Source organism: Hemicordylus capensis, chromosome 2 (genome assembly GCF_027244095.1).
Source record: "Hemicordylus capensis ecotype Gifberg chromosome 2, rHemCap1.1.pri, whole genome shotgun sequence".
Classification (NCBI taxonomy): domain Eukaryota; kingdom Metazoa; phylum Chordata; class Lepidosauria; order Squamata; family Cordylidae; genus Hemicordylus; species Hemicordylus capensis.
Window position 1 is genome coordinate 247,968,936 of NC_069658.1, and position 15,425 is coordinate 247,984,360.

Consider the following 15,425-nt stretch of genomic DNA (forward strand, 5'->3'; position numbering starts at 1 on the left):
TAGGTTCCTAAAGGGCTCTTCATTTGGGGCATGATCTGTTCAGGACCTGGAATACCACAGTTTTGAACAGCACACCCAGTACAGTGTTGGGATGACTGGTGGCCACCTCCTGAAGGTGGGATATACATCATAGGCTCCACACCATGTGCGCCAATGGTCACTATGACCAGAGACAGGCCTGATTTTCTGGAATCTGTCCCTGGTAATTCACTTGTCCTATTTTGCCCCTAGTTTTGCCTCTTGGGGATGCCTTGATCAATTTGTTTGTCCAGGTAAGATGGTCAGTGTCAAGGGGAATTTATTTATTTATTTATTTATTTTATTGTTAGATTTTTATACCGCCTTTTCAGTTAACAATCAATGGCGAGACACTTGGACAGGTTAGCATTAGAAGAGGCATTCTCCAAGGGGACTCACTATCCCTTCTGTTGTTTCTAATCGCCAGGACCCCACTTTCATAAATACTACACAAAACAGGCCTCGGATACCAAACATCTAAAACATCAAGTAAAATAAATCATCTGCTGTACATGGACGATCTGAAGTTGTATGGAAAGTTCCAGTTAGAAATCGAATCACTGCTAAACACTGTCCATATATTCAGTAGCGATATAGCAATGGAGTTTGGACTAGACAAGTGTGCTGCATTAATAATGAACAGAGGAAAAATAACAAAAACAGAAGAAATAGAACTGCCCAGTGGAAGCAACATCAAGAACCTGGAAGAGAAAGAACATTACAAATACTTGGGCATTCTCCAGGCTGATAACATTGCACACACTGAAGTTAAAAGAAACATTGGAAGTGAATACATCAGGAGAGTTAGAAAAATCCTTAAGTCCAAACTCAATGGCGGGAACACCATACAAGCCATAAACACCTGGGCTACACTATTATCAGATACACTGCAGGAATAATACACTGGACCCAGGCAGAGCTAGAGACGCTAGATCGTAAGACCAGGAAAATCATGACCATCAATCATGCTCTGCACCCCCGCAGTCGATAGGCTCTACCTCCCTCGCAGCTCAGGTGGAAGAGGAATGCTGCAAGTCCATCAAACAGTAGAGGAGGAGAAAAAAGGCCTTGAAGAATATATCAAGGACAGTGAAGAAGATGCACTTCAAAGCCGGCCTACAAGAAAGGACAAGTCAAGAACCGAGCAGAAAAATGGAAAAATAAGCCACTGCATGGTCAATATTTGCACAATATAAGTGGAAAATCAGACATCACCAAGACCTGGCAATGGCTTAAGAATACCAACCTGAAGAAAGAAACAGAGGGTTTAATACTGGCTGCACAAGAACAGGCACTAAGAACAAATGCAATAAGAGCAAAAGTCGAAAAATCCACAACAAACAGCAAGTGCCGCCTTTGTAAAGAAGCAGATGAAACCGTGGACCACCTAATCAGCTGTTGTAAAAAGATTGCACAGACTGACTACAAACAAAGGCATGACAAAGTAGCAGGGATGATACACTGGAACATCTGCAAAAAATACAAGCTACCTGTAGCCAAAAATTGGCGGGACCATAAAATTGAAAAAGTTGAAGAAAATGAAGATGCAAAAATATTATGGGACTTCCGACTACAAACAGACAAACATCTGCCACACAATACACCAGATATAACTGTAGTCGAGAAGAAAGAAAAACAAGTCAAAATAATCAACACAGCAATACCAGGGGATAGCAGAATAGAAGAAAAAGAAATAGAAAAAATCACCAAATACAAAGATCTACAAATTGAAATGGAAAGGCTGTGGCAGAAAAAGACCAAAATAATCCCAGTGGTCATTGGCGCCCTGGGTGCAGTTCCAAAAGACCTTGAAGAGCACCTCAACACCATAGGGGCCACAGAAATCACCATCAGCCAGTTACAAAAAGCAACTTTACTGGGAACAGCCTATATTCTGCGACGATATCTATAACAATTGACAATAAAATTCAGCCATCCCAGGTCCTTGGGAAGGACTCGATGTCTGGATAAAACAAACCAGTCAATAACACCTGTCTGACTGTGTTAACAAGAAATAATAATTAAAAGTTTTTTTAAAAAAATATGGACAATATAACCATAAGATACAAAGCAGCAGCAAACAAAACACTCATTTGAAAGAATGGGTAAAAAGCCAACATTTTACTTGCTTTCTAAAAACTGTTCATGGAGATTGGGGAGTGGATGCCCACTGGGAGAGCATTCCAAAGAGGAGAAATGGGGCTATGTCTTTAATAGTTGTATAGAAGAGGGAGTTGAGCAGCTGGTAGAAGGGAGAATTTCACAAGGTGCAGCTTTTCTCTTCTTCCCAGCAGCACCACAGGCTGCCGCACTGTGCAGGCAGCCTTGCAAGGGAGAGAAAAGCTGCATCTCTAAAATTCTCTACTCTCCCCAAGTGTTAAAGAGATAGGAGCCTATAGGGTCACTTTACCACCTGCTGCAAAAGATATACAGTATCCTTTCCTAGGCAAGGCAATATTGTCTTCACTTTGGGTGGCTTTCTCAGGGTTAAGCTGAGAGAGTTCAGATGGCTAGAGGGGTCCCCCAGCTTGCCAGGGAAGGCGTGAGGAGGGGGTAACTTCCTGGTCCACCGACCCTCTGAGAAAGTAGCCTTTGCATTTCTTCCCAGGATTAGAAGACTTTTCTAGGGTGAGTTTAGGGCTTTGGGATGGAGGGAAGACGTGAGGGGTTTGGCTCAGTGGCAGAACACCTGCTTTGCATGCAGAAAGTTCCAGGTTCAATCCCTGGTGTCTCCAGGTAGGAAGATTTAAAGTGCCAGAGCTGGATGGGATGCCTGCTTGGAGAGCTGCTGTTAGGCAGAGTAGACCATGCTTGGCTGAGAGAACCTGGAGTCTGACTCGGATTAAGGCAACTTCAAAGGCTCCTCATCGGCAGTAGCAGCTGCAGTTTCTTGGTTGAGCCAGTGGTCTGCATGCCGCTGCACTTTATTCATAGAGTATTCGAACTCAAAGGACTTCACTGAAGCTCTTCTTGTCCAGCTGCTGCTTAGAGCAGAAATCAAGCAATTAAGCCATCATCTTTATTATGGTTCAAGACCAGCATAAGAGAGCAGAAATCTGCAGCAGCCTCCCTAACAGATTCCAGTTTGAAAATCCCTAGGGAAGGAGAGAGGTCTTGTGGTAGCAAGCATGCATTGTCCCCTTAGCTAAGTAGGGTCCACACTGGTTTGTATTTGAATGGGAGACTACATGCAAGCACAGTAAGAGATTCCCCTTAGGGGATGGAGCCGCTCTGGGAAGAGCAGAAGGTTCCAAGTTTCCTCCCTGGCAGCATCTCCAAGATAGGGCTGAGAGAGATTCCTGCCTGCAACCTTGGAGAAGCTGCTGCCAGTCTGTGTAGACAATACTGAGTTAATCAGTGATCTGACTTGGTATAAGGCCGCTTCCTATGTTTCTATGTGAGACTAGAAACATAATTGGGAAAGAAATAACAAGCTCCTGAGTAGGGAGGGACAATTGAGGGTGGAGCAGAAGGAGAAGAAAGGACTTTGGCCTTATTCAGACATTATGTTGTACGAGTGTGCAGAAATCCGTACACTTGTACATGTTTTTGTGTGAATGACTGCACCTGTGTTTATTTTTAAAGTGAACATGGGTATAGGGCCTCTCAAAAGCATGGTAGACACAGGAAGTGTACTGCTACAACATAATGAGTGAATGTGTAACTACAGATCTCCTCCTGCGTACACCATACACTCTTATGAATGTTGAACATAATGTGTGGATAGGGCTCTTGTCTTGCCCGCTTCAAGTGTATGACATTTTTGGTAGGCTGCTCCTTTGCATAGGAATAGTGTTATCTCTGGTCTATAGTTCAGATGTTCAAAAACTCTACACAGAAACATAGGAAGCTGCCTTATACTGAGTCAGACCATTGGTCCATCTAGCTCAGTATTGCCTACACAGACTGGCAGTGGCTTCTCCAAGGTTGCAGGCAGGAATGTCTCGGAGCCCTATCTTGGAGATGCCAGGGAGGGAACTTGAAACCTTCTGCATGCGTGCATGCAGGTGCTCTAGTCAGAGTGGCCCCACAAACTAAGGGAAATAGTTTGTGCTCACTCATCTAGTCTCCCATTCAAATGCAACCACTAGGGTGGACCCTGCTTAGCAAAGAGGACAAGTTATGCTTGCTACCACAAGACCAGTTACCAACTGAATTGGTAATGTTAAGAGATGGGAGGCAGATAAGAGCTAGGTCTAGTGTAGAGTGGAAATCTCTTTTCAATATTGGAAACAGAATTACAATCATGATATAGATAAATATAAATGTTTGGCTTCACTGTAAATTTCAATAATCGTGTAACCCAGAGATTCTCAAATGTGGGTCCCAAGATGTTGTTGGACTACAACTTCCATAATTTATTTATTTGTTATTTCTTTGTGTAAAATAAATAAATTTTAACTGAGCCATTTTTGGAAGGGCAGTATAGAAATCGAATGAATGAATGAATAAATAAATAAATAAAATAATGCCTAACCACACTGGTCAAGTTGCAGACCAACACTATATTGGGACTCAAATTTGAGAATTCCTGGTGAAGTCTGATTTTAAAAACATTGTTGAAATAGAACTGAAATAAGTATTAATTTAAGAAAAGGGGTAGAAATAAGTGTTGGAGTTTTACAGAATAATTTATTGTTGGTGTATTTTTTACAGATTTATAGGAATCTGTTTAATTATATTTTCTCCTTTCTTTACTGTTGAAATTATTGAAATTTATGTATGTAATATGTTTAAAAAAATCAAATTTAAAGAAAAAATGAATGCTCACTTCTGCTCTCTTGATTGTCTAATTATTTAATTATTTAATCGTTTGGATTGTTTTTTCTCTCTCATAGGGAGAAGGCTCACTCATCTGAAATCCTGAAGCTTCCTGCAAAACCATCTGCCGAGCCAGAGACTCTAGTCTCCCAAGAAAGTCCTGTTGATTCTGTGAAAATAACCAGTAGCGCTGGTTTGGGCCATCCTTGCTCCACAAAATCAAAATGGCAGCTGAGTGGGGCAATGCATCAGCCTTGGGTTTAAAGCTAAAGGTGGCATCAGAGAGTGGAACGCAGCTGGAGGAAGTGGTCTTGGCAGGCCCAGACTCTGAGAAGATGGTAGAAAAAAGTTCTCTTGTGATCCGGGCTGGGAGCTTGAGAGAATTCTGGGGAAGTGCCATCCCCCCACAGGTTAAACAGGAGCCAATTGAAGAGCTTCAGCAGTGCTGGGAGGCTCAGCTTCAGGGGTTTGTGAAAGCGCTGGATGCCCCTCGCTTAGATGGAGGCAGTTCTCAGATGCAGCAGCCCATGCCAAGGCCCAATCCTGAGGATTTTCTGTCCCTGTTTGGGGACACAACTGAGCTTAATCAACAGCGTGAAGTAGAAAAAACGACACTACTCTCGCTAGGCCTCTGTAAGGAATCGCAAGCAACTGATCGAAATCCCTTGGCCACAGACTGGAGTGGGGAAATGAAGGAAGAAACCTTTGATGGGGAAACGGTTGCCTTGGATTCACAACGGCAACACTTCAGGCATTTCTCCTACTGGGAAGCAGAAGGACCACGGGAAGTTTGTCGAAGACTCCGTGAACTTTGCTACCTGTGGCTGAAGCCGGAAAGTCACACCAAGGAGCAGATTCTGGAGCTGGTGATCCTGGAGCAGTTTCTGACCATCCTCCCGAAAGAAATCCAGAGCAGAATCAGGGCCTGGGACCCCGAGACTTGTTCCCAGGCGGTGGCCTTAGCCGAAGATTTCCTTCCGAAGCAGCGACAGGATCAGAGGGGAGATGAGAAGGTGAAATTGTTCTCTCAAGCGGTTTTTATTCAAAACCTTGTCCATTGTTCAGTGGCATGCTTTGCATGTGTAGGATCCCAGGTTTGATCCCTGGTATCTCCAGTTAGAAGGATCTTAAGGAGCCCTTGTCAATCAGAATAGCCAGTACTGGAGTTGGGGTACCAGTGACCTGACTCAATATAAGCTCCGTCCATCTCACACTAATACATACACATAATATTGCCAAAGAGTAAAGTCCAAAGAGGATTCCCGTAGGCGAGTGAAGTGTAAATTGCAAAACCAATAAATTGTCCCAATAATATGTCTTCACAGCTAGGGATAATCTTTGATTGGCTGGAGATAAATGTTATCAGGCGGGGATTCCTAGCCTTGCATCCCCAGATGTTGTTGGACTACAAAGCCCATCATCTCCAGGTACAATGCCCAAAGGAAGTTGTAGTCTGACAACATATGGGGGACCCAAGCCTGGGGACCTCTGTTATAAGATATCAAGGGTGCAGTACCGAAGGCCATTGTGGTGGGGGATGATGGGTTGTGTAGTCCAGCATCATCTGAGGACCCAAGGTTGGGCATCCCTGTTGTAAGATATCTTGCACATGGTACTGTATTTTCTGGTTTGGAAATCTGCACATCTCTGTGCTAGCAGGGAGGAATTCTAGCCCCTGGCTTTAGAGTTGCTGGCTGGGTCAAAGGTGTTCAGTGCGAGGGATGGAAGGAGGTAGAGTGCAACCCTTAGTGGTCACATTTCTGTCTCTATGGTGGCTGAAGCCTAAGCAGGTGAATATAAAATATTTGGATTCCAACTATGCTCAAATTTATTTATTACTGTCATGCTAGGGTGCATTTTTACAATGAGTGTTTATACATTAGTATGTATATTATATATGTAGCACAAGTGGACTTCATTATCCTCAAGGGATCAATTCCTGCAGATTACAGCGGGTAACGAAACTGTGGATAATGAGGCATTGAGACTATGGGATCGTGGGGGTTAGATTCCTAGAGTCTTAAGAAATGTGGTTAAAACATTTTTTTAAATGGAAAACAGACCAAATAAAGTGCCCTACTCTGCTCCGTGGGTCTCCTGGAGTCCAGCAATGCCCCCCAAATGCCCGCCCAAAGTCCAAAAAATTGTGGATGTTTTCCAACTACTTTTTTTAAAAAACAAAATGGTTCCTGTGGACAAAATGGTGGCCGGAAATTACCTCCCACAGTGGCCACGAGCCCACTCCTGTGTCAGCGATGGCTGGAAGCAGCTGGCACTAACACACGCGCTGTTAAACTCGGCTAACCAGTGGGCTCCTTCGGCATAGTTGGGATCTGTTTATTTTGTATTCCCCTTCCTTGTGTATAGATCTCAGTCTGCTTTGTGTTACCTGGTTGAAGCCTAAGCAGGCCAAGCCTTCAGAGCAGGGTGGCCAGGAGACCAACTGAGAGCCATGCATCTCCGAAGTCTAATTTTGTTGTAGTTGTTATTTGAAAACTATTGTTCTCATTTTTATTGTACGTGCTATGCTGCATATATAATATACAGTTCTCACAATCAGCAGTAGGATAGGATGGAGAGGCCTACCCTAATGCTGAGTCAGCTACAGTATTAACATGAATCCAAGACTAGCTTGTTTCCCAGTTCTTTAAAATTAGGAATTGGCAGGGCATCTTAAATTCAGAGTCCTGTTCCTTTCAGGTAAGTAGAAGTACAACCTGTGTTTAACCCCTATATTTAAGAGGGTCATCTTAAATTCAAATTCACCTTCTATTTGGGTAAATTCAGTGAAGACAAGGTTGGTGGCAGGGAGCTTGATCGGGAGCTAAGCCCCAGCTGGTTGGTGTGGGGGTGGGTGATGACCATCCACGCCCGATTTAGATTCCATCCCCAGCTTCAGAATGAGATAGGAAGAAAAATCGCCCTACCCAGCTGGGGCTTAGCTCATGATCAAACTCCCCGCCTCCAACCTTGTTTTTGACTGGCAAACAGGAGCACACACAGCACCCCAGTTAGGAGAGGAGGCTCCTCCTTTCCCAATATTGATTGTGTGAACTGCCTTATTGTGTGTGTTTTTAAAAATAGAAACATAGCCTTAAAGTACCTTTAGTAATGAATGAGAGATAAATAAGTCACACTGAGCTCCTCAGAGGGAGAGTGGAGTGTAATGTAGCAATGATGAATAATAATGGGATCCTCCGTGCTGTTTCAGGTGCTGAGGCCATTGGAGGAGTCGGATCCCTTGGACACATGGCAAAATCCAGCATTCAGACAGATCAAACAGGAGGAGGACTTGGATGCAAACAGGCCGGGTAAGTATTCTTTGTGCCTTGGGGCACACCTAGGCAGTTTTGCTGCCCGGACTGCCCCTGGCGCGATCAGAGGCGTATCTAAGGAAAATAGCGCCTAGGGCAAGCATTAAAATTGCGCCCCCTGTCCAAACATCTGACACCCATCTTTCAGATAACTTTACCATAATATCAGCGGAAATATACAAGTCTGAAGGTCACATACAAGTCACATATCTGAATATGTGTACAGTGACTAATATTATATTAATTTTTTTTTTTAAAAAAATTACCTGTAGCCCCTTTGGGGGGATTCTAAAGGCTGGGGGGGTCTGCAAAAGTTTCCCCTCCCCCCTGCTGGCCTCTAGGGCCTCACAGGGACCATTTAAGCATGTGCGGTGACCATTTTTTAAAATAAATTTTTTTTAAATGGCAGCTGAAAACAAAATGGCCACCACGCATGCTCAAATGGCCTCTGTGAGGCCTGGTATGGCCTAGGGCCTCAAAGAGGCCATTTGAGCATGCGTGGTGGCCATTTTGTTTTCGGCAGCCTTTAAAAAAAAAAAAATTTAAGAAATGGCGCCCCCTTCAGGTGACACCCGGGGCACGTGCCCTGCCTGCCCCACCCTAGATACGCCCCTGGGCGCGATGTCCCCCCAAACCTACTTTTTGGGGGTCTCCTTCTGCGCCAAACCTCCATTTTTATTTTTGTTTCAGCCGCTCTGCAGCCAAGGGGCGGTTGCCGGGGTGTGTGTGAGCCCAGCAGTCCTTCTCCCACCACCACCTGGTGGCGGCGGCCGGAGCGACGCTGGGCCTGTCCTTTCTGCCCAGTGTCTCTTCCTTACTGCGAGGCGTGCCTACACAGGTGAGAGAGATTGTCGCCAGCCCGTGATGTCATGGGCTTGCCACAATCTCTCTCAACTGTGCAGGCACACCTTGCAGTGAGAAAGAGACGCTTAGCTGAACGGACAGGTCCAGCATTTCTCCAGACATCGCCGCTGCTGTGGGGTGGAGAGGAGGACTGCTTTCCTGGGCTCACCCCTGACAGCCTTCCCTTGGCCGTGCGGCAGCCGTAATGAAAACAACAACACAGAGGTTTTGGTGGGGCGGGGGGGGCGGAGTGGCTGCCGAAGGCCCCGCCGGCCATTTGGAGGGGCCACCGGACCTTGGAGGCCATAGACCAGGGCCCCAAAGTCTGGGGGTTAGAGCGCCTCTGTTTATGCCTTCGTTACTGGGCTCAGCTGGAGTTTCTGAGGAGGGGCTTCCATCAGCGATGGTTGCTTACAGACTTCACAGGGCAATGGGGACAGCAGGAGCTTGGCCTGTGCTGCTGCATTGGTGCCAACAAGGTCGGTGGAGTTGCACCCCAGGGCAGCAGCTCCGCTTATGGGACGGGACACTTGTTGTTCCCAATGGATGTCCCATTGTGCAATATGCAAAAGAGCCCCTGGTGGCGCAGTGGTAAAACTGCCGCCCTGTAACCAGAAGGTTACAAGTTCGATCCTGACCAGGGGTTCAAGGTTGACTCAGCCTTCCATCCTTCCGAGGTCGGTAAAATGAGTACCCAGAATGTTGGGGGCAATATGCTAAATCATTGTAAACCGCTTAGAGAGCTCCGGCTATAGAGCGGTATATAAATGTAAGTGCTATTGCTATTGCTATTGCTATGATGCCAGAGCAGCACTGTCCTGGTGTGCAACTTGGTCAACCTTATTTCTCCGGATGCAGCCGCACATGCAGGGATCCTATCACCCATGCGCCTTGCGTTGTATAGAACATAGGAAGCTGCTGTATACGGAGCAGCAAAACTGCCTAGCTCCATCTGGCTCACTGCTGCCTACACTTGGGCTGCACAGCATCAGCCCTCCAGCTGTGTTTGGACCACCGATCCCCAGCCACAGTGGCCAATAGTCAGGGAATTACGAGAGCTGTGGTCCAACCTTTGCAAGAGGGCTGAAGCTGTGCAGCCCTGGTCTACACTGACTGGCAGCGGCTCTCCAGAGTCTCATAGGAACCTGCTATATACTAAGTCAGACCATCAGTCCATCTAGCTCAGTATTGCCTACACAGACTGGCAGCAGCTCCTCCAAGGTTGCAGGCAGGAGTGTCTCGGAGCCCTATCTCGGAGATGCTGCCAGGGAGGGAACTTGGAACCTTCTGCTCTTCCCAGAGCGGCTTCATCCCGAGGGGAGAATATCTTGCGGTGCTCACACATCAAGTCTCCCATTCATATGCAACCAGGGCAGACCCTGCTTAGCTAAGGGGACAAGTCATGCTTGCTACAAGACCAGCTCTCCTCTCACTCCTCTCAGGAAGGAGTCTTTCCCAGCCCTACCCAGAGATGCCAGGAACTACAGCCCCATCCCCATCAGTGAGTGACTGGTCAAAATCCAAACACAATCTGATAGGAAGTTTTTTGCCACTCCAATTGTACATATGCTGGACCCTTGTTCTGCCCTCCCCATTATTCTCTGGCAGTGTTCCCTGTAACAGGGATTCCTAGATTTTAAGAACATAAGAACAGCCCTGCTGGATCAGGCCCAAGGCCCATCTAGTCCAGCATCCTGTTTCACACAGTGGCCCACCAGATGCTGCTGGAAGCCACAGGCAGGAGGTGAGGGCATGCCCTCTCTCCTGCTGTTACTCTGCCCTCAACTCCTGCCTGTGGCTTTCAGCGGCATCTGGTGGGCCACTGTATGAAACAGGATCAGAGCATCCTGCCTCAGCGGCATCCTGCCTCTGAGGCTGGAGGTGGCCTATAGCCCTTGGACTAGTAGCCGTTGATAGACCTCTCCTCCATGAAGTTATCCAAACCCCTCTTAAGGCCATCCAGGTTGTTGGCTGTCACCACATCTTGTGGCAGAGAATTCCACAAGTTGATTCTGCATTGTGTGAAAAAGTACTTCCGTTTGTTGATCCAAAATTTCCTGGCAATCAATTTCATGGGATGACCCCTGGTTCTAGTGTTATGGGAGAGGGAGAAGAATTTCTCTCTCTCCACTTTCTCCACACCATGCATGATTTTATAGACCTCTATCATGTATCCCCTCAGTCGTGATGTTGTTGACTGCAACTCCCATAATCCCGAGCCAAAGCCCATTGCAGCTGGAGATGCTGGGAGTTGTAGTCAACAACAACTGGGGATCCTTGTTACAGTATTATGGGAACACTGTTCCTTTGGACTTTTTAGTCCAACTCCCTGTGATTAAAGACTTGACATGGGCAACTGAACTGGTCTCCCATTGCATTTCCCCAAGGCATTCTCTTTGCATTTTGATCAGTGTATTTTGAAGAACTCTGTACAGTGCTTTGAGAGTGGAATATAAAATGTTCGGCTGTGTCTGGAATGGACTACATGGAAGAATACTTGATCAAGGGTCCTATTCAATACAAGGCAGTTTCATATGTTCATCAGGAGCATCCATTGTTCAGTGGTAGAGTATCTGCTTTGCATGCAGAAGGTTCCAGGTTCAGTTGCTGGCATCTCCAGGTAAGGCTGGCAAAGACTCCTTTCTGAAATCCTGGAGAGCTGCTGCCAGTCAGAGGAGGCAATACTGAGCTTGATGAGCCAAGGATCGGACTCAGCATAAGAAGCATAAGAAAGCTTCCTGTGTACATTTGCCAATGGAAACTTCCCTCCTGAGGCAAATATTGGCTTGTGAGTAGGGGTATCTTCGTTGGGACCATGGCTTGAGGGGAAAGAGTTAAAGACCTCCTCCCCAGATGCCATGATCTTAATCAGGGACCCCCATGGTAGCTATTTAATTTTTAAAACATATGCACATTGGACAAAATGATATATCTGATGTCACCTATATTTACTTTGTTTGCAGACAGGTCTGAGATGAGGATAACATCCCACCCACCCTCAAATGTCTTTGCTACAGCTTTCTATGGCATAGTTTGGTTTACATTTCTATAAATCCCTATAAAGGAATGCAGAAATGCCCCTCTCACTAATGAATGTCCGTTGATAGGGATGGTTGCTCTCCAGCTGCGCGGTGTGCAAAGAGACACCATTTAAAGTGGTTATTCTCTTATATTTAGCAGGATGGGAGCAGTGGTCCTCATCCAAGTCCAGCATAGCATCCCTCCAGTAGTCGTTGCTGGTGTCTGCCTCACGTTTCTTTTAAGATTGTGGGCCCTTTAGGGACAAGGGGCCATCTTTGTTGATCTTGTTTTTATATATAAATCTCTTTGAGAACTTTTGTTGAAAAGAAGGAATGTGCTTGAAAAGATTCGGCGCGTCAAGTAGGGACGTACCAAATTGCTTCGGTGCAGCCCCCCTCCCAATCATTTCAGCAAGGCGGGGAGAGGATCTTTAAGCATGAGTTAAGTAGGTCCTTACTTGCCCCTCCTCCGCCCCACTACATTTCCTGCCACAGTGCTACGCCAGTCCGAAGTTTGCATGCGGCTGCTGCAATGCACCCAGCAGCCTGCATGTGGTGGCAGGACGCACATGGCCACCACACATGCGCGATGGCCATGTGTGTGGTCAGCATGGTGTTACTGATCATGCTCATGGCCGCTGCCCATGTGTGGTGTCTATGTGCTCGGTGCAGCGCAGCAACCGCACATGGACTTCTGAGTGGCTCAGTGCTCCAGCAGGAAATGTGGTGGGGTGGAGGAGGAGCAGGTAAGGACCTGCTTAACTCATGCGTAAAAGTCCCATTTCCCGCCCTGCCAAAATGCTTCATGCACATCCTATTGAAAAGCAGTATATAAATATTTGTTGTTGTAGTTCTGTAGTAGTAGTAATTTTGAAGTTCCTTTTCCCAAAAGGTAAAAAAGAGGGGAAACCCCAAAGGTGCTATGAAATTACCTGATAAAGTTCATTCATTTGTTTGATTCTCAAGATTCTCAAATGAATGAATTGGGTTTGTCAAGTAATTTCACAGCCCTTTATTTTGGTTTATCTGTGCTAAGGAAATTTTAGCACATTTTATAAGTTCCCTTAACTCCCCCAGTTCAGGGAATCAGACTTCTTATATTATCCCCTTATTCCAATAGGTCATTCAAGGAAGGAGAATAATCAACCAGATGTCTCTGGGGAAATAGAAACAGGAACAACTGAGAAGAAAGTTTTCCATGGCTCTGATTGGTGGGGAGCTTGTGAGGGTCACACGAGAATCAGTACTGGAAAGGAAAGGGAGACGTTAATTCACTGCCCTCAGGGCTACAAGCAACTTGACAAAACTCTCAAAGGTGTGAGAGAGCAAGCATGCACTGAATGTGGGCAGTTTTGGAGAGGCAAGGTGGAACTTATTCAGACCCAGAGAATGCACCCAGGAGAGAAACCTTACAAATGCTCAGACTGTGTGAAGAGCTTTAGCCGGAAAGCTGACCTTGTCAGTCATCAGAGGATCCACACGGGGGAAAAACCGTACAAATGCATCATTTGTGGGAACAGCTTCAGTGACAGCTCTAGTCTCAGCAGGCACCGGAGGACTCACAGCAATGAGAAACCATATATATGCAGCGACTGTGGGAAGAGCTTTGCTCACAAAGCAAACCTGATTAAACATGAGAGAACCCACACGGGAGAGAAACCATACATGTGCTTGGAGTGCGGGAAGAGCTTCAGCCAGCAGTCAAATCTTATCTTGCACCGAAGGACCCACACTGGAGAGAGACCGTATAAATGTCCTGACTGTGGGAAGGGTTTCAGCCGGAGGTCGCACCTCCGTGTCCATGAGAGAGCCCATACTGGAGAGAAACCTTTTCTGTGCTTGGTGTGTGGGAAAGGGTTTAGCCGGAGACCGAAACTTGTCACTCACCAAAGGATACACACGGGAGAGAAACCATATGAATGCTCTGACTGTGGGAAAGGTTTTACCGGTGCATCAAGCCTTAATAGACATAAACAGACTCATGCTGGACAGAAAATGGAAATCTCTGGTCAGCAACTAGTTTTTAACAAGGGCCATGATCTGAGCTGAGCAAGGGTACAACAGCCAGCAGCACGAGCCCTATTCAGATTCAGTTTCTGTAGACATGTACGGGTTTTTATGTGAATGACTATGTCTGTTCGTCTTAAAATGTAACCTGGGTACAGGCCCCCTGAAATGAAGGATACAGATAGGAAGTGTACTGCTGTATGTATGTTCAACATAACATGTGAATAATTGTATGTGTGTACAGATCCGTACATGCATACCCTTTAAACAGAAACCCTTTCTATACACAGGTGTCAGTATACATGTACATGGTTTTTCTGTGGATGTCTGTACATGTGTTCATTTTAAAACTGAAACTGGGTACAGGCCCCTCAAATGCAAGGTATAGATAGGAAGTGTACAGGAGGACCTAAGTATTTGCAGGGGTTCCGCTCTCATCTAGTACAGCAGATAACGAAACAACGAATACCGAGGCATTGGGACAATGGAAATCCAGGAGTTAAGTTCCTGGATGCTTCAAAAACGGCTAAAAATGAGCCTAAAATAGCGAAAAGGTGCCTATCATGCTCCATGGGTCCCCTGTGTTTCAACAATGCCCCCCCCGCATCAAAATCCATTTTTAAAAAGCAAAAAAAAAATCACAATTTTTGGTCAAAATGAGCCATAAAATGGCTCCCGATCTCTCCCAACCACAAAATAGCAGGCAGTAATGACTTCCGTGGTCATTTCTGGCTGCCCCTGTTCTGTGGCTATGTGGCTATAACCTGTTTTACGCTGGTTTTTCCTTGAGTGTACATAGTTCAGGTGCCAATTACCCAACAGCGGACTGCAAGTGCCGGACCTGCAATTGAGGTTCTCCTGTACGGCTGTAGACTGCTGAGCATAATATGCGAATAACTGTACATGTATACACTATACATAGATTTTATGTGCGTTTAACATAGTGTGTGAATAAGGCTAGATTCTTATGTTTGGTGCATGTACTATCTGTGTACAATGTACGCATCTTATTAACAGATTATGTCCAACGCTGTTCTTTGACCAATGATTCATTCCTAGAGTCTTCCTCAAACATTATGTTGTACCTGCATTCAGATGTCTACATGATTTTGTCTGATTGACTGTACCTACAAGCTAGTTATTCCTACCATAAGTGCTCAATTTGCAGGGAAAACTTTAGTAACAAAGCAAACCTTGCCTCAGGCAGTCACTGGAGAAGCCACTTACTAAAAACAGTAATAACAAAGTACTATACAAAAGGCAGCAGAAATGGGGAAGGGGCCAGTATAGACTTAATTATAGCTGAGTGTGACTGTTTCTCAAATGGTAACTCTTAAGCACAGTGCTCAGGGAGTAGGTCTCTATTGAATTGCAATGGAATTTCCTTCTGAGTAAACATGCTAGGACCGTGCTGTAGATTTGCCTACACAATTTTAAAATTTTAAACAAATTAAAGATTGAC

General features: G+C 45.7%; 2 protein-coding genes across 2 annotated transcripts in view; one reads left to right on the forward strand and one right to left on the reverse strand.

Moving 5' to 3' along the window:
* Nucleotides 1–2,689, reverse strand: part of LOC128342597 (zinc finger protein 397-like) — a 17,485-nt gene extending 14,796 nt beyond the window's left edge. The window contains exon 1 of the mRNA XM_053290068.1: nt 2,593–2,689. The gene's annotated coding sequence lies outside the window, so the exon portion shown is untranslated. The remainder of the gene's footprint in view (nt 1–2,592) is intronic.
* On the forward strand, nt 2,515–15,425 carry LOC128342640 (zinc finger and SCAN domain-containing protein 31-like). The gene is made up of 4 exons (XM_053290244.1): nt 2,515–2,646; nt 4,857–5,792; nt 7,991–8,090; nt 13,077–15,425. Exons 2-4 carry the CDS (start codon nt 5,004–5,006, stop codon nt 14,003–14,005), a joined length of 1,818 nt encoding a protein of 605 aa, XP_053146219.1. The 5' UTR covers nt 2,515–2,646; nt 4,857–5,003; the 3' UTR covers nt 14,006–15,425.

Excerpts from the sequence above, each read along its gene's own strand:
- LOC128342640 (XM_053290244.1), top strand. The coding sequence starts at position 5,004 with ATGGCAGCTGAGTGGGGCAATGCATCAGCCTTGGGTTTAAAGCTAAAG. Across the intron at positions 5,793-7,990 it reads ATCAGAGGGGAGATGAGAAG|GTGCTGAGGCCATTGGAGGA; the intron begins GTGAAATTGTTC and ends GTGCTGTTTCAG. Across the intron at positions 8,091-13,076 it reads CTTGGATGCAAACAGGCCGG|GTCATTCAAGGAAGGAGAAT; the intron begins GTAAGTATTCTT and ends TTATTCCAATAG.